The following is a 20,885-nucleotide window of genomic DNA, read 5'->3' as shown; positions in this document are numbered from 1 at the left end:
TTACAGCCATATTTCTAAACAATGTATATATTTTGAGTTACTAATTTTGAGCATTGCCTTTTGTATTGCTAGCAGATTGAGAAGGGTTTTAGCTTCTTATGCTTACCCCTTTACCTTCTCACATCCTTTTAAAGGTTTTACCTCAGTTTTTTCGCTACAATAAGTGAAAATATACACTATTTTTCCCCCTTTGGACCTTAGGTTCATCCTTGGTCCAGAAGTAGGGTGATTATATTTATCTAATAAATATAATAAGCACTTGCAAACTCAAAAGAACATTGACAATGTTGTGTCTTATATTTAACAATCTTTTTTTTTTTTTTTTTGGTGAGGAAGATTAGCCCTGAGCTAACATCTACTGCCAATCGTCCTCCTTTTGCTGAGGAAGACTGGCCCTGAGCTAACATCCATGTCCATCTTCCTCTACTTTATATGTGGGACACCTACCACAGCATGGCTTGCCAAGTGGTGCCATGTCTGCACTCAGGATCTGAATTGGCAAACCCTGGGCACTTAACCACTGCGCCACCGGGCCAGCCCCTAGTGATCGTTTTTAGTTGCTGCATTTTTAAAGGATATAGTTTAATCATGTAATCCATTTAAGATACTATAAATTTTGATATTATAAAAGAATATCTTTCCACTTATATGATTTATTACTTTGTAAATCTAATGCCTAGTCCAGTGCCTTATATTTCATTTTTAAGTCTAGGGAATAATTTTGAAGAGTAGTAGAGGACGGAATAAGAAATCTTTGGAAATACAAAATACCTACTTGAGACAATAGAGACATCCAATTTGCCTTGATTGTTGGATGCCATCCTCTTGGATGGTGTGGCTTAGTGATCCTACCTTACCCTCCAGCTGAAAGGTAGAGTCTGAAGTTATTGTTGGAGATGCCGTTGAAGGTGCTATCCCCTGCTTATGTTCAGTACTCACTTCTCTGCCTCATTGCGTTTCCTCCTTTTTCCTTCCTTTCAGTTTCCTCTTGTGTTTCAGAATTGCTCACAATTTTCTCATGAAAAAGCTAAGAAATAAATTCCCTATCAGTGTGTATTCAATTCATAATGAAAACAATAGGGGTATTTAAGACAATTTTCAAGATAGAATATTTTACAGAGCAGACTTCACTATCCTACTTTAATTCCTAGCAAAACAGAGGCTAAGTGGGAATTAGTGGTCCAGGCAAACTGGCTGTGGCTATGGGCTGAGCTCCATTAGCAGCAGGAAACTGGAATGGAAGTCAGGACCTAAGATCATTCAGACCATTTGATTTTTTTCTGTTGGATCCCCAATCGCTCGGATTAAATTCACCTCCAGATACTTTGGAGACTGTTAAGTGGGAGCAGTAGACTACTTCTCGTGTCCATTTTCTGGTTCTCATTGCTTTGGGATGAGTCTGGTGGGTCTTCAGTGGTTATTACTGAGCAGGTCTGCCTTCTATTTAATGCTGTGCTTAAAACTTACGTTTTTAAATAGAAATATTTGCTTTTTGTATATATACTCTCTAGAGAAAATTTAAGAAACATATTCTTATCTGATATAGTCTGAGAGTTGAAATATTATTAATGCTTTGTGAAAATGTCCAGCTTGGTTAAGTCTTCTTTTGGGTAAAACTGTATTGTTTTAAGCACATATAAAAAGTTGTAATTTGGTTTGGGGGTGACTTTTAAAAGTCTAGTCATGAATTAAAACTAATTTATTTAGGTTTATTAAAGCATTGCCCTCTAGTATTTCTTAAAGCTTGTTTAATTTTAAAACACTAAAAAGCCATTGATTTTTTTTTCTTTCTCTCCATAAGTTTGGTGGTGTTCCTCTTAGTTACGTAGCCAGACATTCCAGATTAGATAGAACAGACGTGATTTTACCTAACTTGAATTTTGACAGTTGATAACTTTAGTTGTACAGTAGGCAGTGCATAACTCTTGTCTGTGTTTGACTTCACATAGCACATCCGTGTATGCGCTACTAAAATTTCTCTGCCCACGTTGCCTTCAAGCTGTGGGTCAACCAAGTGTCTTACGAAGCCCTTTTAGTTGTCTTTTTTTACAACTTTATCTTTGTCCTGTACCTGATAAATCTTCTTCTCATGTTCATCACTTTGAATGTGAATTTATAGTACTTTTCGCCACTTCAGATTTGTAATTTGGGGAGTAAGAGGCACATAATTTTTCACTGAGGATGCAAATCTTTGGAATTACTGCCATTCTTGGATTATTGAGTAATTTTCTCGCAGAGATAGCAGAAGTACTGCCTTTTAAGAAACTAATGAAATGGCATTATAGAACTCTACATGTATATATTTTTTAAGATAGTTTTTATCCCAATTTTTATTATGAAAAATTTGAAGCATATACAAAAATGTGAACAATAATGAACTCCCATCTATACTCGTTACCCAGCTTCAATAATTATCAAGTCATAGCCATTTTGGTTTCAATTATAGTCCTCCTACTCCCTACTCCACTTGAGTATTTTGAAGCAAATTCCAGGTACGGTGTTTCATCTAGGTATTTCAGTAAGTATCTAAAACAAGTACTTAAAAAGGATTATAGCTATAATACCATTGTCACACCTTTAAAATTAACAGTTGCTCCACATATGTATCATCAGATATTGTCAATGTTCAGGTGTTCCTGATTCTTTCATAGCTTTTTTCCAGTTAGTTTCTTTAAATAAAAATCTAAATACAGTTCATATATTTTAATTAGTTGCTATATCTCTTAAATATTTTTTTAAAATGTATTTCCACTTCTTTTTCTCTCTGGTAATATACATGTTGAAGAAAAATGGATCATTTCTCCTAAAGAATTTCCCACGTTCTGAATTTTGTTATTGTATCCCTATGATGTCACCTGATCATGTTCCTCTGTTCCCTGTGTTTCCTGTAATCTGAAGGTTAGATCTGGAGGCTTCGATGGATTCAGATTCACATTTTTGGAGAGAATTCTTCATAGATGATGGTGTGAACTTTCACACGGAGGTGTTTGTTTACGTCTGGGTTCTTTTTCTCCTGTTAGCAGCCATTGATGTCATTGCCTAGATCTGTTTGCCATAGGGGTCGAATTGCGGATACTCTAATTCTTTCATCCTCCTTCATTTAGCTGAATTCTGTCATAAAGGAAACTTAGTTCATTGACTCTTTGGTTACTCGGAGATAGTTCATACAGGAATGGCAGGATGAGTAATGATTCTTTCCCTTATTTTGCTGATTTTTAAAATAATGAGTTGGTACGCTGGTATTCTAGAAAGATGACCAGTGAGTTTGTTTGTTTTAATGAGTATCAGTATGAACTTGTGTTTGATGTGTTTCAGTCCCATCTTTGGCCAGTAGTAGCCTCTTCGAATTGACTTCTGAATCCTTTTGACACTAATCCAAGATGTCGATCCAAGGCACAAAATAGACGTTTCCTGCCCCAGACCTGGGGGTAGCCATTTCTCCAAGAAACTGATTCCTGTTGGTGGGAAGTGGTATTTGGAGACCACAGATCTGGGCACTGGGTGTGTTCATTTTTATTGGATTGCTTGCTGCTTTTTGGCTTTTTCACTGGACAGAACTAGTATGTATTTTCTTAAAAGGAAACTCAGCATGCGTTCATACTGATATTTAAAATTTAGGATTGTAGAATTTTTACTTGACTTCTTTGATTTTTATATTTCTATCTCTTGACTCTTACCCTGAAAAAATAGTGGTTTTTTAGCAAGAGATCATGATTACTTCTTTGCTTTGTCTTAGGGTTTCTCAACTTCAGCACTATTGACATTTTGGGCAAAATAATTCTTTCTTGTGGGGGCTGTCCTGTGCATTGTAGGATGTTCAGCAGCATCCCTGTCCTCTGCTACTAGATACCAGGAGCACGCACCCCCTAGTTGTGACAACCAAAAATGCCTCCAGGCATTGCCAAATATCCTCTGAGGGGTACGGTTGCCTCCTGGTTAAGATTCACTGCTTTATCTTTATACCATAGTTTCATAAAAACAACATTAATATATTATTGCTAGGAATATGATTACTAGAAGCTGTATTTTTCCCCTTAGGGTTCATCCCACTGGATATACACTAAAATTACTATGTTTTAAAGTTACTTGAAATAATTCCTCTCTGTGTGGTTTTGCCTCCAACTTGATAGTCAATTCAGTTAATTTGTTTCATTTTTACTTTCAGATTTTAGGGATTTCTTTTTATAAGTGTGTAAAATATTTACATGGTTCCAAAGTTGATCTAAAAAACAAGATATATTTGGAGAAATCCGACTCCTATCCTTGCCCCCTCCACCTTGTCCTCTCTCTCCCAGCATATAGGAAACCGTATTTGGCAGGGGGTGGTTGGGGGGGTGCTTATTTTCCTAGTAAAAACAAATATATATATATATATTTTTGTGTCCACCTCTTTCTTTTTTTTTTTTTTTAAAGATTGCCACCTGAGCTAACAACTGTTGCCAGTCTTTTTTTTTTTTTCCTGCTTTTTCTCCCCAAATCCCCCCCAGCACATAGTTGTATATTCTTAATTGTGGGTCCTTCTAGTTGTGGCACGTGGGATGCTACCTCAACGTGGCCTGAGGAGTGGTGCCATGTCCGTGCCCAGGATTCAAACCGCAAAACCCTGGGCCGCCGAAGTAGAGCGCGCGGACTTAACCACTCGGCCACAGAGCCAGCCCCCACCTCTTTCTTAAACAGTGTGTATTATACATATTTTTCTCCATCTTGCTTTTTTCACTAAACAGTATATCCTATTGATCACTCTGCAGCCATTACAATTGTTTTTACTGCTGCATCCCCACTGTGTGGATTTACCATAGTTTATTCAACAAGTTCCTTAGTGATGGACATTTGGGTTTTTCTGCAGGCTTTTGCTATTACCATGAATGCTGTAAATAGTACTGCAGTGAATAATCTTATGTGTTCACCTTTTTATATTTTTATTAAAGTATCATTGGGATAGATTTTTTTGAAGAAGAAGATGACTTGAGGAAGGCCCTGAGCTAACATCTGCTGCCAGTCCTCTTTTTGCTGAGGAAGACTGGCCCTGAGCTAACGTCCATGCCCATCTTCCTCTACTTTATATGTGCGACACCTGCCACAGCATGGCCTGACCAGCTGTGCCATGTCCGCACCCGAGATCTGATCCGGCGAACCCCAGGCCACAAAGTGGAACGTGCAAACTTAACTGCTATGCCACTGGGCTGGCCCCTGGGATCAATTTTTAGATGTGGGATTTCGGGGTACATGTGTCAAAGAAAAAACAAGGCTGGACAGTAATTAAAGTGGTAAAAACAGCTTCTGCTCTGGAACTATTGCTGTATGGGGAAGGAGACCTCAGTGTGGACCAGGGCTCAATTCTGGATGTAACGTGGACAAGTGGGAGTTGATAGCCAGAGAGCAAGGTGGGGGTCAGTGGGTGGAAAATGACAAAGAGGAAGCTTAAAGGGTAAGGGGGGATTCTTGCTAAACTAACCTAACAGGATTCTCTCTGAAGGCAGGCCAAGGGGATCAGATGTCACCTGGGGGTCGTGGGGGATTCTGGCTAAACTTAACAGGATTTTTGCTAAGATTGGGCTCTACAAGGATGGAGATGGAAGCCCAGTGTCAGGCCTCTTTGAGAAGATAGAGAAGGCTGACTAAAGTTTGGTCAAGGAGAGAGTCTTTGTCACATGCGTATGTAGTTTTGGCTCGGTGTTGCCAAATTCCCCTGCCTAGGAATTATGCCATTTTGCATTCCCTTCAAAAATGTATGAGGCTGTTTCCCCATACTCTCAGCAGCAAAATGTGTTGCAAGACTTGTGAATTTTTACCAATCTGATAGATGAGAAATGGAATTGGTTGGTTTATTTTGCCTGCTGTTTTTAAGTTGCATTTTTCTTATTCAGTATTGCTTGTTGCTGTAAACCTTTTAACTACTTTCCAGAGTTCTGACTAAATTGGTTCTAACAGTTTCTGCTTGTTTTTCAATATTTCTGTGGGGACAGGAGCTTGGAGATACCTATTCTGTCATTTCACTGACGTCACCTTCAAGTTTAATTTTTAAGCTTTAAATCTTGGATATATTGGAATTTATCTTGGTTACGGTAGCTCCACTGTTAAGTTTATTTAAAAGTTAAGTTTATTTAAAAGTCCATCTTTTCCTGATTTTTTTAATCAAATAGTATGGACTCGTGGGTTTTTTGTTTTATTTAATGAGTTATGTTCCATTAGTATCGTTGTTCTTTTGGTGTTCCATTTCCCAGATTTGCCCAGCATCCACCCCTTCGGTATGACTTCAGTGTCCTTTTGATACGTCTTCATCATTCTTTGAGCACCTTCTTACTTTCTGGAGCAACAAGGTGCTCCAGGCTCATTTGTTCTTTCTCTACCCCAGCCCTGCAATCAGCCTTTCCTCTAAGGCGGATGATTCCATTTTTTTTGGAAAATGGCATTTAGAAACCAAGATCTGGGCTCTTGGTTTGCTTATTGTTTCTAGTATGTCATTGCTTGTAGGACCTCTCAGTAGACAGAGAGCTTGGACTGTTTTAAACTATTTATTTGATTTGTTTGCTTATTTCTTAAAATATTTTTGTTACAACGGCAGAACAGTATTTTAGAAAGTTTAGGAAAGAGAGAAAATAATCCATCGTTTTATTACCCCCAGGAATAACTATTTTCACTTTTGATTCTCCTTCCATTTTTTCATATGCATTCAATTGCATTCCTAATATATAAATGATTTTTGTTTCCCTTTTTTTTTCACTTATGTGATATCTTTTTCCATTTGGCTACATAAATTGCTTCATTATTATTATTACTTTTCAATTGAGGTCATACTGGCTTAAAACATTCTGTAAGTTTCAAGTGTACATTATTATAGTTCAGTTTCTGTATAGACTACTTTGTGCTCATCACCAGTAGTCTAGTTTTTATCTATCGCCATACATATGTGCCCCTTTACCCCTTTCACCCTACCGCTCCCCGCTTCCTGATTATTTTTAAGGGATACGTATTATCCCATCAAGCAGCTATACCATGACAGTTGGGCATTTACTTTGCTGTCAGTTTTTCCTAACAAGTAACAGCTGTGGTGGACAAATTTTGTGTATATAACTAATTTTTTTGTTCTTTTAAATTCCCAGAAATGTGGGAAATCAGGGTCAAAACACATGAATATTTCTATGACATGTAAATGTGTCTTGTCAGTTTGCTTTCCCAAGGAATTGTAAGGATGAGTTTGTATTGATTTGATATTTTGTTACCTGTCGGAGATTAAGTGAAATGTTTTATTTACTTTTGGCTGCTGTTAAACCAGGGGGTATAATTTTTTTATCTTAATTTTTAAGAAGTCTTTCTTTTGTCAGAAGATTCTCAGACTACAAAATTTAGTTTTTATTGTTGCTTTACTTCATAGATGCAAGTGACAGCTTTGAGTTTGGTCACTTGTTCTTAAGACCCTTTTAGTGCTACTTTGGGGCTGCATAATAACTTACATTAGAGACTATCAATGCATATATAGGAATGAATTTATTTAAAATACTAAATTGAGAACTTTAACTTTTGTTTCTTTTTACTTTTACAGTAAGGCAAAAAAGAATGAAAGAAGTAGATAATCTTGAAAGTGTAAAAGAAGAATGGTAAGTTAATTCAAGCTATGAATTTTCTTTGTCATTAATCCTTTTGTTAGTATTTTTCTCTATTTTTACTGCACTTAACTGACTGATATAATTTTTCATTATGATTATCTCAGTTAAATACTTAATAGTAATATATTTTAAAGTAAATTTTTTACCATAGCTGCATTGAATGCATTTTAGTGAAGTTACTAAATCTTTTTGTTATTAATTTTAAAAACTGTTTAATTTCTCTGCGTATTACTTCTGTTATTTAAGTGAGAAATTCAAGTAATTTTTTACTTCGTTAGCCTCTTGTGTTGTGCTGTCTTGGAGTCATAGTGGAAATATAATGGCCTTAACGTCATTTAAAGGAATCCCGTCTCTGTCTTCTACTACCTCTCTGCCTTTGAGCAACTTAGGTAGATTCTTTGAGCTTCTATAGCTCATCTATAAAATGGGAATATACATGTGTACCTGAAAGGTTTTTGTGAGAATTAAGTAGCCGACATAAAGCACTCAGCTGAGTGTTGGCAGATAGCAGGCACTCAGTAAATGGTAGATGCAAAGTCTGTGGTTCTTATCAGTGTAGGATACTTTATTCTCACTTACTTGAGATGAAATATTTATTTCTGTATTATGCTCTTTCTTTAAAATACTTGAGGAGGGGGGCGGGCCCCGTGGCTGAGTGGTTTGGTTTGCGTGGTCTGCGTCTGCAGCCCGGGGTTTTGTCGGTTTGGATCCTGGATGTGGACCTAGCATCGCTCATCAGGCCATGCGGAGGCAGTGTCCCACATGGCACAACCAGAGGCACTCACAACTAGAATATACAACTATGTACTGGGGGGCTTTAGGGAGAAGAAGACGAAGAAGAAAAAGAATATTGGCAACAGATGTTAGCTCAGGTGCCAACCTTTAAAAAAAAACAGGTAAATTTCTTTCAGGAATTTAAGGAGATAGACAAGTATTTATTTCATACTTGCAAATACTTTATAAACACTTGTATACCAAATAAATATTATTTATTTTTCCATTGGAGCATTTCTCGTATATAATAATTTGATGACTGTATAATTGTGAGATTGTGTCAGGGGCCTCTAAAACCACTCCCAGGTTTGATGATTTGCTGAGAGGATGCATAGAACTCAGCGTATAGTCGTACTGATGACTATGATTTATTACAATGGAAGGATAAAGCAAAATCAGCAAAGAGAAAGAGCACATGAGGTGAAGGCCAAGGGAACCAGGCCCGAGCTTCTAAGAGTCCTCGCCCAGTGGAGTCACCCAGGGCGCGCTTAATTCCCCCAGCTATAGGTTAGGACAGCATGTGTGAAATGTTGCCTACCTGGGAAGATTGTTGGAAATGAACTAGGATTTTTATTGGGGGCTGGTCACGTACTAAAATTCCAGACTTCCATGTGGAAAAGAAGCAGGCCTTTCAAAGGATAGCTGTCAAGCCTGCTGTATTAACTCTTTTCTACACAGAAATAAATTGAATGACTGATTTAAAAGAGTAAAATTAACTTAGGACTTAAAACAGTTTTATTGAGACATAATTCACAAACCAAATAATTCATCCATTTGAAGTATACAATTCAGTGCTTTTTAAAAAGTTCATTCACAGAGTTGTGCAACTACCACCACAGTCAATTTTATAACATTTACGTCACCCGAAGAGGAGCTCCATCTCCGTCGTCAGTTATACCCCATTCTCCTATGCCCTGCCCTTGACAACCACTAATACACTCTCTGTCTCTATAGATTTGCCTGTTCTGGATGTGTTATATACATGGAGTCATACAATATGTGGTCTTTTGTAACTAGCTTCTTTCATTTATTATGTTTTCAAGCTTCATTCGTATTGTAGTATGTATCACTACTTTAAATTTAATTAAATAATTAGTGTCTATACAAAAATATTAGTAATAGAGTTTATAATTTTCTTTGTAACAAAAAGATTTTATTAGAAGCAGCAGTCCAGTAAAAAAATGAAAAGAAGGCTGATTTCCTAAGTATATCAGTTATTCAAAGACTGTAAATGGTCAAGATCCGTATTTCCCACATGTGCTGCCAAAGCAAACACAGATGCAAATCCTTCACCTGTTTGGACAACAGCTTCGTTGATAACCTTATTTACGCAGAACACAGTGGTGAATGAGAGAGAGAGCAAAAGAGGCTTTTCTCTAGCTAGAATAGAGAAACTCCTGAAACTTCAAGACTATTTACTTAGTCCTAACAACTTTGGTAATCTTGTTTCCAAATTATGAAGAAGAGTATTGATATTTGCATCACGTGATAGTGACAGGGAAAAGGATAACAGAATAGAAAACAAATGTAAAATAATAAAGTTGTCTGGATATATTTAGTGTTAAGGCGAGTCCTCGTACCTCAGTATGCTGTTGGGATTTCGCTATTACTTAATATATTAAAATATTATAAAGGGGTTCCCTGAATTATAAAGAAATACTAAATTAAATATACTTTCCCACTTTTTTCCTGTCTGTCCAGGAATGTCTTTTATGCTCTTGTATTATTATTGTTATTGTTGTTGTTATTATTCTTTAAGAGTGGTTTTATGTGTACGGAAAAGTTGAGCAGGAAATACACAGTTCTCATATCCCTGGTCTCCCCCACCCCCGTGCCGCCCCGCACAGTTTCAGTATTGTTACATTACTATTAACTGTCGTTTAGATTTGGGTCAATTCATTGTGTTGTACAGTTCTGTGGAGCTTGATACATAGTGCTTATGTGTACAGTGTTGTTTTCTTAAATCCCCATACCAATGTTAATTGCTGACATATAGGAAAGCACTTGGCTTTTGTCTATTAAGCTCATATCCTGCAACCTTGCTATAATTGTTTATTAGTCCCAGGAGTTTCTTTGTTGTTGTTGATTTTTTAGGATTTTCTTTGTAAACAGTCACGTCATCTGCAAACAAAGACAGTTTTATTTCTTCCTTCCTGATCTGTATACTTTTTATTTCCTTTTCTTGTCTTACTGGTTTAGGTAGGATTTCCAGTATGCCATTGAAGAAGAATGGTGAGAAGGGACATCCTTGTCTTGTTCCCGATCTTAGGGGGAAGGCATCTAGTTTCTCACCATTAAGAATGATGTTAGCTGTAGGTTTTTTGTAGATGCTCTTTATAAAGTTGGGGGAATTCCTCTCTATTCCTAGTTTGCTGAGAGTTTTTATCATGCATGGGTGTTGGATATTGTCAACTGCTTTTTCTGCGTCTCTTGATATTATTATATGATTTTTCTTCTTGAGTGTATGGATGTGATTGATTACATTAATTGATTTTTCTAATGTTGAACTAGCCTTGTATACCTGGAATAAATCCTACTCGGTTGTGGTGTATAATTCTTTTTACATATTGTTGAATTTGGAATGCTAATATTTTGTTGAGGATTTTTGCACCTGTGTTCATAAGAAATATTGTCTGTAGTTTTCCTTTCTTTTCTTTGTCTGGTTTTAGTATTAGAGTAATGCTATCATCATAGAAGGAGTTAGAAGTCTTCCCTTCTGCTTTTGTTTTCTGGAAGAGATTGTAGAGAATTGGTGTCATTTCTCTCTTAAATATTTGATAGAATTCACCAGTGAAATCAACCATCCCTGGTGCTTTTTGTTTTGGAAGATTATTAATTATTGATTCAGTTTCTTTAATAGATGCAGGCCTATTTATGTTATCTATTCCTCCTGTAGGTTTTGGTTGATTGTACCTTGTTGGTCCATTCCATCTAAGTTATCAAATTGTTGGATATAGAGCTATTTGTAATGCATCTCCATACCCTGTACTCTGAACCTCTTAAAAACCTAGAGCATTTCTTACTTATCTTTGTATCTTGTTACCACCTTGCATATAGTAGATACTAATAAATGTTTGAATGACTTGAATTAACATAATGAAGTTTAGTAGAATTTACATAGCAAATAGGTAAGATAAAGGGATAAAACCTCAGCTACTCTGAATGCTCAGCTTTATTGGCTTTGTACTTAGTAATTAAGTATAAACTGCTTTCTGAACAGAAAAAAACAAATACCAGAAAGCATAAAGTGGTTGTAATAATATTATCTAATATTTGAGAACTTACTGTTCCGATATATCTATGCTGGTACATACTGAATACCAGGTATAAGTCTCTGTGTATTTGCATTTCATCTTCACGACAATTCCGTGAGATAGGTGGTAGTATCTGCGTTTTGCAGATGAGGAAACCAAATCACATAGAGGTTGTTTCTTGCCCAAAGTCGCTGTGACTAAGTGAAGGTACCTAAACACAAGCACCAAAGCCTGAGCTTTAGACAATATCCTCTACTCCTACACAGCCATACTAATTAAAGAGGAAAATCATTAATATTGTGAGAAATCATCTTAGGGTGTGATTATTTTTCTGTAAGAAATATCATGTCATTGCTTTGGAAACGGCATAATTAATACTTTGTGATAATATGAAATGTCTTACAAGTATATATATAGAGAGAACTACCTAGAAGAGTAAAAAGAGTATAGCTAAGTTAAAACATTGCCCTGAGTGTCCGCATATTAATAACAGTATAGTAATGGCTGTTCTGAGGGACAGTCTAGTGCAGTGAGCGCAGGCGTTGGTACCCTGAGTTCAGTTTCCAGGTCTGTCTTTCAACAGCTTTGTGATCTTGTGCAAATTGCTTAAGCTTTTTCTTCATCTCTGAAAAGGGGATGAAAACAATATGTGCCTTTTAGGTCATTGTGGGGATTGAATGAGTTAACACACGTAAGTACTTAGAACAGTTCCTAATGTGTATTAATAAATGTCGGATATTAAGAGAGGCTTTATAGCATATAATGGTTAGGAGCATAGACTTGGAAGACAGATGAACAAGGTTTCAATTCTGTCTCTGCTACCTGTCAGCTGTGTAACCTCAGACATGTAACTTAACTTCTCTGTGACTGATTTTCCTTATCTATAAAATGTGGATTAGAGGATCTGCCTTACAGTTCCTGGCACAGCGTAGGAGCTATAAAAGTGTTGGTTACTATTTATAGAATCTTAGACATTAATGTCTCAGTACATTTATGAATTTTTTATATCACTTCAAAAAAAGATCAGCCAGAAACCATCTTTTCTATCAAACAAAATCTTAGGTAATATTTCCTAAATGACCAAATATAAATACAAAATAAAAGCCAGTAGTAGGGATTGGGTAAAATGGGTGAAGGAAGTCAAAAGGTGCAATCTTCCAGTTACAAAATAAGTCAGTCATGGGGATGTAATGTATATCATGGCAACTATTATTAATAATAGTGTATTGCATATTTGAAAGTTGCTAAGAGAGTAAATCTTTTGTTTTTTCCCTGAGGAAAATTAGCCTTAAGCTAACATCCGTGCCCATCTTCCTCTATTTTATATGTGGGACACCTGCCTCAACATAGCTTGATGAGCAGTGTCATGTCTGTGCTCGGGATCTAACCCACGAACCCCGGGCCGCCAACACAGAGCGTGAAACTTAACCACTATGCCGCCAGGCCAGCCCCGCTAAGAGAGTAAATCTTGAAAATTCTTATCACAAGAAAAAAAAATTGTATAACTATGTATGGTGGCGGATGTTAACTAGACTTAGTATGGTGATCATTTGTGGTATATACAAATATTGAGTCATTATGTTGTACTCCTGAAACTAATATAATGTATGTCAGTTATACCTCAATTTAAAAAGGGGGGAGACCCGGTAGAGTACTAAACTACTACAAATGAAAGTCTACAGTGGGAAATCTCATTCTGAAGTGTGTAAAGGAGCGAAAACTATGATGTTCCTGACACATTTTCACCTTTAGTTCCAAGAACGCTTTCTGTTACCAAAAAATACGTAGTAACCTCTTTTAAAGCCGTTTTGAACCCATTACAAAGAATAGATTTTTTTTTACTCTGGACCATTGATTTTCAACTTGCTGAGATTTTGCCCCCCAGAGGATATCTGGCAATGTCTAGAGATGGTTTCAGTTGTTATAGCATTGGTGGGGGGCAGTATGCATCGCTTCTGGCATCTAGTGGGTAAAGGCAGCGGATGCTGCTAAACATCCTACAATGCACAGGACAACCCTCACAACAAAGAATTATCCCTTCCCAAATGTCAGTAGGCTGAAGCTGAGAATAATCCTGCCTTGGACTAAAAGGGTACTAACTTCCCAAAGTCACATATCTACTATCTCAGCTTAGAAGAGGGTCTAAACTGTGGACATGGAGTTAGCATCTCATTTCAGGATCCCTTAACTAGAACAGTTTATGGAAATTTTTAGAGAATTAGGTATCAATAGTGCTTATTTTTCTTTTTTCGTGTAGGGTTTGTGAAACAGGATCTGACAGCCAACCACTTAGTGACAATCGACAAACAAACTGTGAATATTTTGTTGACAGTCTTTTTGAGGAAGCTCAGAAGGTTGGTGCCAAATGCTTGTCTCCCGCTGAACAGAAGAAACAGGTAAATGTCCCTAATTTTTGTCTCTTCCAGTGTTTCTCAAAATATGGACCTTTTAGAGGTTCCGTTAGGTCAAAACTGTTTTCATGAAAATAGTAAGATATTATTCACGTTTTTCACTGGGTTGAGTTTGCACTGATACTGCAAAAGCAGCGATGGGTAAAACTGTTGGCGCCTTAGGAGGAATCAAGGCAGGGGCACCAAACTGTGCTGGTAATTACTGGATTCTTCGCTTGCATTGCAGGGGGGAAAATGCTAATTTCAATTAAAAATGTCCTTGATGAAGCAGTAAAATGTATAAATTTTATTAAATCCCACCTGTTCAAGGGGCTGGCCCCGTGGCCGAGTGGTTAAGTTCGCGTGCTCCGCTGCAGGCGGCCCAGTGTTTCGTTGGTTCGAATCCTGGGCGCAGACATGGCACTGCTCATCAAACCACGCTGAGGCAGCGTCCCACATGCCACAACTAGAAGGACCCACAACGAAGAATATACAACTATGTACTGGGGGGCTTTTGGAAGAAAAAGGAAAAAAATTTTAAAAAAATCTTTAAAAAAAAAAAATCCCACCTCTTCAGTACACATCTTATTAATCTGTATGACAAAGTATGAAGTACACATAAAACATTTCTGCAATATACAGAAGTATCTTAAGGAAAAGTATGATTGCTTGTGAGGCAAGCTGATCTGTCTACTTTCTCCTGGTGTCCTGTTTATGTATTGTGTAATGAAATATATCAACATTTGGAAGATTTGCATAACCCAGAGAGCCAGTATTTTCCAAATGATTGATATATGATGTTATAAAATGATGCATAGGTATAATAGCCAAAGTGTCATTGAAGGCTTTTTGTGTAACAGGCGTATGAAAAGATTAAATTTCAGATTCCACATTCAGATTCTCAACTAACTTTTGAGTTAGTACCACTTACTAAATTTTAATGTAGTGTCAAAGAAGACTATCCTGGAAAGGCTATTAAAATACTTCTTTTTGCAACTACTCACTTCTATGAGGCTTGGGTTTTTTTCTTAATATATTTCAATCAAAATAACCTATCACGGCAGACTGAAAACAGTAGCAATTATGAGAATCCAGCTGACTTTTTGAAGTTGACGTTAAAGGGATTTTGTATGTGTATGTGAGAAAGATTACCCCTGAGCTAGCATCCATGCCCATCTTCCTCTCTTTTATATGTGGGACGCCTGCCACAGCATGGCTTGATAAGCAGTGCGTAGGTCTGCACCCGGGATCTGAACCTGTGAACCCCGGCTGCAAAGTGGAGAACGCAAACTTAAACGCTGTGCCACTGGACTGGCCCATTAAAGGGATTTTTGAAAAATCACTTCCCTCTAATTTACCTTTTAAATTTTAAAATTTCATCAAAGTTTAAGCTCTGAAAATTTAAAGTCTAATGGTTCTGAAAGATTTATGTTGAAAAATAGCAGCCCAGTTCCTCTTTGGCCATGATATCTGCTTCCCAGAGGTAACATAATTCTTAGCTATTTCTTCTGCTATAAAGTCTGATTCTAATAATATGCTAATAATGATAGTTCTTGATCTTCCGGTTTTTCAAATTATGTGTTGACTTTTTATTATAGAAAATGAGGGTTTGGCTCTCTTACTCTACTTTCCCCTCCTCCCCAAACCGTCTCCTCTTATTCTTCTAAGATAGTTATAATTTGGAATTTAAATACTTATAATTGTTTATATCTTTATGACTTTGTAAATACTATACAACATAACTGAGTCATGTTGTGTATCATATTTCTTTTCCCGACTGCTTTTTAAATTTTCATTAGAGTTAATAACTTTTTCCTCCCATTTTGGCTGTATTTTCTGTGTGCTTATCCTTAATTCATCCCCAAACTCTCTGGTAGAAGGCTCTATCTCTATCTTTTTGCAGTATGTTTAAACACATTAGATAATCTTAGGAGTTTAATTTTTCCTGAGGGACAGCTGTGATGACGCCCTCCTGTCTCCAGGGGGGCTGTGCTGCTCTGCCCTGCAGTCTGTGGTCCTGAGCATTCCGTTTACCCCTCCCCTCCGTCCCAGTTACTCAGCTCAGTGCCTCTCCCAACTCCTGCCCTTTATGTTTCCAGTTTTATGAAGCCAGTCCTGAGGTAGCTTTATGAAAAAAGTGTGTGTGGAAAGAGTGCATGGGAAATGGACGGCTTAAAACCCTGCAAGCCTGCGTTTGCCTTTGTTCTCCCGTCACACTGGATAGAATGCTGTTCTGGTATCTGAGCCTTTGCACGTGGCGTGTTTTGCTCCCTGCCAGCTGTTAGAATCTTCTCTTTAACCCTGTGTTCTGATGGGCCTTGATGGCAGTCCCTTTTTCATTCATTCAGTCCAGAAACTCGTGTTTTGCCATTCCAGGACATTTTCTTATGTTGCATCTTTGATGTTTTGCTTTTGTTGCCAGTTCTCTCCAGAGTGCTTTACTTAGACATTGGACCTCTTAGACAGAGCCTTTTGATTTTTTAGTATTTCTCCCATTTTCCACCTCTTTGTTGTTTCGTTTTGTTTTAATTGGCCTATTTCTTCAACCATATATTCAATCTTTTTATTCAGTTTCCATTTTCAGTTTCTAAGAGCTCTTTTGTTCCCTGAATATTCCCTGCCTACTCCCTTTCAGACATCATCTTCTCTTACATGAATGTATTGACGATTGTTTTTGGATTTTTCTTTTTTCCTCCGTGCTTTTTTCCTATTTGTTTTATTCTCATTCTTTTACCTGAGTACTCTAAGAGCAGAGACTTGGCAGTTTGGTTATGGGTATAAAACAGGCAATGTAGTTTAGTGGTTAAGAGTATAGATTCAGGTCCCAGCTCCACCTCTTACTGACCATGTGACCTTGGGCAGTTTAACTGATCTGTGTTTCTTTTTGTTTTTTCCTTTTTCTCCCCAAAGCCCCCCAGTACATAGTTGTGTATTTTTAGTTGTGGGTCCTTCTAGTTGTGGCATGTGGGATGCCGCCTCAGTATGGCCTGATGAATGGTGCCATGTCCATGCCCAGGATCCGAACCCTGGCCGCCCAAGTGGAGCACACGAACTTAATCACTCGGCCACGGGGCCGGCCCCTAATCTGTGTTTCTGTTTCCCTGTCTGTAAAAGGGGTAATACCAACCTTGTGTAGATTTTGAAAGGACTAAATAAGTTTATGTAGGAAAAGTGCTTTAAACAGTGTCTGGTACACAGTGACAGTGACAGATAGTATATGCTATCTTTATTATGATTATTTCCTCTAACATCTTAATGAAGTGTCTGTTATATCTTAGGTGTTCAAGAAACTGAATGAATAAATGAGTGAATAAATGCTGGAGACAAGGGAGGGGCTCTAATGGTTTGATATCTTCTTGAACAGCTTTTTAAAGTCTTCCTGTAATCAGCCAGAAGCATCCCTACATTCTACTGTATTCCTGAACTCTCTAGGTTTTCACAGTGACTGACTTTGCTTCTTTGATTGAATGAGTGAATAAATATTGTTCTTATGAACTGATCAACAAGATGTTAAGGGATGAAATATTCATGATAGCTGTGTAACACTGGTATATATGATACATTTTGTTTCTTACTGCTTTGCAGGTAGATGTAAGTATAAAATTATGGAAGAATGGATTCACAGTCAACGATGATTTCAGAAGTTATTCTGATGGTGCAAGTCAGCAGTTTCTGAACTCCATCAAAAAAGGGTAAGCAATTTTTGTAAATAGAAGGATATTTTAGAGGCTGACCTGCTGGCGCAGCAGTTAAGTGTGCACATTCCACTTCGGTGGCCCAGGGTTCGCTGGTTCAGATCCCAGGTGCAGATATGGCACCGCTTGGCAAGCCATGCTGTGGTAGGTGTCCCACATATAAAGTAGAGGAAGATGAGCACGGATGTTAGCCTCGGGGCCAGTCTTCCTCAGCGAAAAAAGGATTGGCAGCATTTAGCTCAGGGCTAATCTTCCTCAAAAAAGAAGAAGAAGAAGGATATTTTAGACACATTTCATTTAGAAAATTCCTGTTTAATGTTGTTCACACATCCCTATACATTGACAGATGCTTTTTCTTTTATAAATTCAGATTTTCATAAGATGGGTTTTCTTAAGAAAGCCACAGCTGTAATTTAGAAGGAAGTTGAGGAATTTGAATTCTGATAACCAAAATCTGACTTAAACTAATTCACTTTGCCAAGTATTACTTAATACCACATCCTAGTTATTATTTAATATTTACGTTTAAATGTTCAGATATCTTTATTGCCTTTGAATTGTGATTTTCATTGCCCTATAATGTTTATTATATATTTATGATTGTAAGTGTTATATATGTTTGGTCTACAAATTTTTTAAAGTATTAAGAATTTGAAAATCACCTGTAATTTCATTACTCAGAAGTAACTGCTGGGGCCAGCCCCGTGGCCAAGTGGTTAGGTTCATTTGCTCTGCTTCGGTCGGCCCAGGGTTTCACTGGTTTGGATTCTGGGCACAGACATGGCACCGCTCATCAGGCCAAACTGAGGCGGCGTCCTACATGCCACAACTAGAAGGACTCAGAACTAAAAATACACAACTGTGTACCCGGGGGCTTTGGGGAGAAAAAGGAAAAATGAAAAATCTTTAAAAAAAAAAAGTAACTGCTGTTAACATTTTTGTTGAAATTCATTCTGGCATTTTCTGTGCATAGATTCACATATAATATACATACATATTTTTTTAAAAAAGAGTTTTGAATTTACCTTGAAATGTTTGAATATGTCTGCATATTATTTTATCACAATGATGACTCGTAATTTTTATATGTACTTTTAGTTGTTGGCAATTTAGGCTATTCCTTAATTTAGCAGTATTAAAGTTGTCTTGACTATCCTCATATTTAAATATTTTTTAAAATAATAGTTATATTTAGATATAATTAACCTATCATAAAAATCATCCCTTTGAAGTGTACATTTCAGTATTTTTTAGTGTATTCACAGAGTTGTACAGCCATCAGGGCTATTAATTCCAGAACATTTTTATCACCCCAAAAAGAAACCTCCTACTAACAGTCCCTCTCCATTTTCCTTTCCCCACAGCCCTAGAAAACTCATAATCTACTTTGTCTCTCTGGATTTGCCTATTTTGGATATTGCGTATAAATAGAATCCTTTTTATATCTGACTTGACTCAGCATAATGTTTTCAAAGTTCATCCGTGTTGTAGCTTTCTCCTTCATTCCTTTTTATTGCCCAAGAGTGTTGCATTGTATGGGTATACCACGTGTAATTTATCCGTTTATCAGTGGATAGACATTTGGGTCATTTCCACATTTTGGCTATTATGAATAATGCTGCTTTGAAGATTTGTGTACAAGTTTTTCCGTGGACATGTTTTCAGTTCTCTCAGGTCTGGGAGTGGAATTGTCGTTAACTCTATGTTTAATTTTACAAATAACTGCCAAACTGTATCCCAAAGTTGGCTGCACCATTTTACATTCTCATCAGCAGTGTATGAGAGTTCCAATTTTTCCACATCCTGGCCAAGACTTGTTAGTGTCTGTTTTTTAAAATTACAGCTATCCCAGTGGATGTGAAGTGGTATCTCATTGTGGTTTTGGTTTGCATTTCCCTGATGACTAGAGATGTTGCGCATGTTTTCATGTACTTATTGGCCACGTGTATATCTTTGAAGAAATGTCTATTCAAATCCTTCTTCCATTCTTTTTTCTTTGCCTATTTTTTCTCTTTTCTTTTTTTTTGCTGAGGATGAATAGCCCTGAGCTAACACCTGTTGCCAACCTTCCTCATTTTGCTTGAGGAAGGTTTGCCCTGAGTTAACATTTGGGCCAGTCTTCCTCTATTTTGTATGTGGGTCACCGCCATAGCATGGCCACCGACAAGTGGGGTAGGTCTACACCCAGGAACCAAATCTGGGCTGCCAAAGTGGGGTGCACCAAACTTAACCACTAGACCATGGGGCCAGCCTTCTTTGCCTATTTTTTAAATTGATTTATTTGCCTTTTTGTTGAGTTGTAAGAGTTCTTTATATATTGTGTATACAAGTCCCTTATCAGATATATGATTTTAAATATTTTCTCCCATTCTTTGTGTTGTCTTTTCGTTTTCTTGATGTCCTTTGAAGCACAAAAGTTTTTAATTTTGATGAGGTCTGATTTATCTATTTTTTTCTTTTGTCACTTTTGCTTCTGGTGTCATGTCTAAGAAACCAGCAGCTAATCCAAGGCCTTGAAGATGTTTTTCCTATTTTTTTAATAATCGTATTTAAATTTTGACCAATATCTCTGATTACTCTTTCAGGATAGATTGCTGGAAAGAAAATGAATAAAAAGCATGAACATTCTTTCAGCTATTGATGCTCATATCCATGCTTCTGCTTTCCAAAAAACATACATAACATTAACTTTCTATCCCATGGCATCTCTCCTTAGCGCACATTTCTACATGTGACATCAATTTATGGTGCAAAGCACTTATTTTGGTCAGTCTTTATTTCAGAAGGGTCAATAGTATTCTATATCTAACCAATTTTCAGTAGATAGATACACATATATATGTTTGTATATATAATGTAAATACAGATTTCAAATTGCTTTTTAATGTATAATTAATTTCGAATTTTTTTCAAACTTTAAAAAACTTGGAAGAACTTTTTTCCTAAAGCCATTTGAGAGTAAGTTGCTAAAGTGGTGCTGCCTCATCCTGAATATTTTAGTGTGTATTTCCTGTAAGCAAGGACATTTTCCTGTATAGCCACAATGCAGCTGTCTGTTGATATATTACTGCCATTTAATCCTCAGACTCCAAGTTTCACCACTGGTCTTAATATTGTTATTTATAGCGAAAGCATCCAATTCGGGATCACACATTGCATTTAGAT

The 20,885-nt window shown here is 37.0% G+C and overlaps 1 protein-coding gene across 3 annotated transcripts in view; it reads left to right on the top strand.

Moving 5' to 3' along the window:
- Positions 1 to 20,885, top strand: part of UBXN2A (UBX domain protein 2A) — a 41,836-nt gene that overhangs the window by 7,385 nt on the left and 13,566 nt on the right. For all 3 annotated transcript variants that reach the window (XM_044772011.2, XM_014866427.3, XM_044772009.2), the window contains exons 2-4: positions 7,544 to 7,598; positions 13,893 to 14,031; positions 17,611 to 17,717. In XM_044772011.2, the coding sequence (XP_044627946.1) occupies positions 7,558 to 7,598; positions 13,893 to 14,031; positions 17,611 to 17,717 (287 nt within the window). In that variant the 5' untranslated portion in view covers positions 7,544 to 7,557. The remainder of the gene's footprint in view (positions 1 to 7,543; positions 7,599 to 13,892; positions 14,032 to 17,610; positions 17,718 to 20,885) is intronic.

The sequence above is a fragment of the Equus asinus genome, chromosome 6, assembly GCF_041296235.1.
Source record: "Equus asinus isolate D_3611 breed Donkey chromosome 6, EquAss-T2T_v2, whole genome shotgun sequence".
NCBI classification, from domain to species: domain Eukaryota; kingdom Metazoa; phylum Chordata; class Mammalia; order Perissodactyla; family Equidae; genus Equus; species Equus asinus.
The sequence above is the reverse complement of the archived record's forward strand: the minus strand, read 5'-3'. Positions and strand labels throughout refer to the sequence as shown.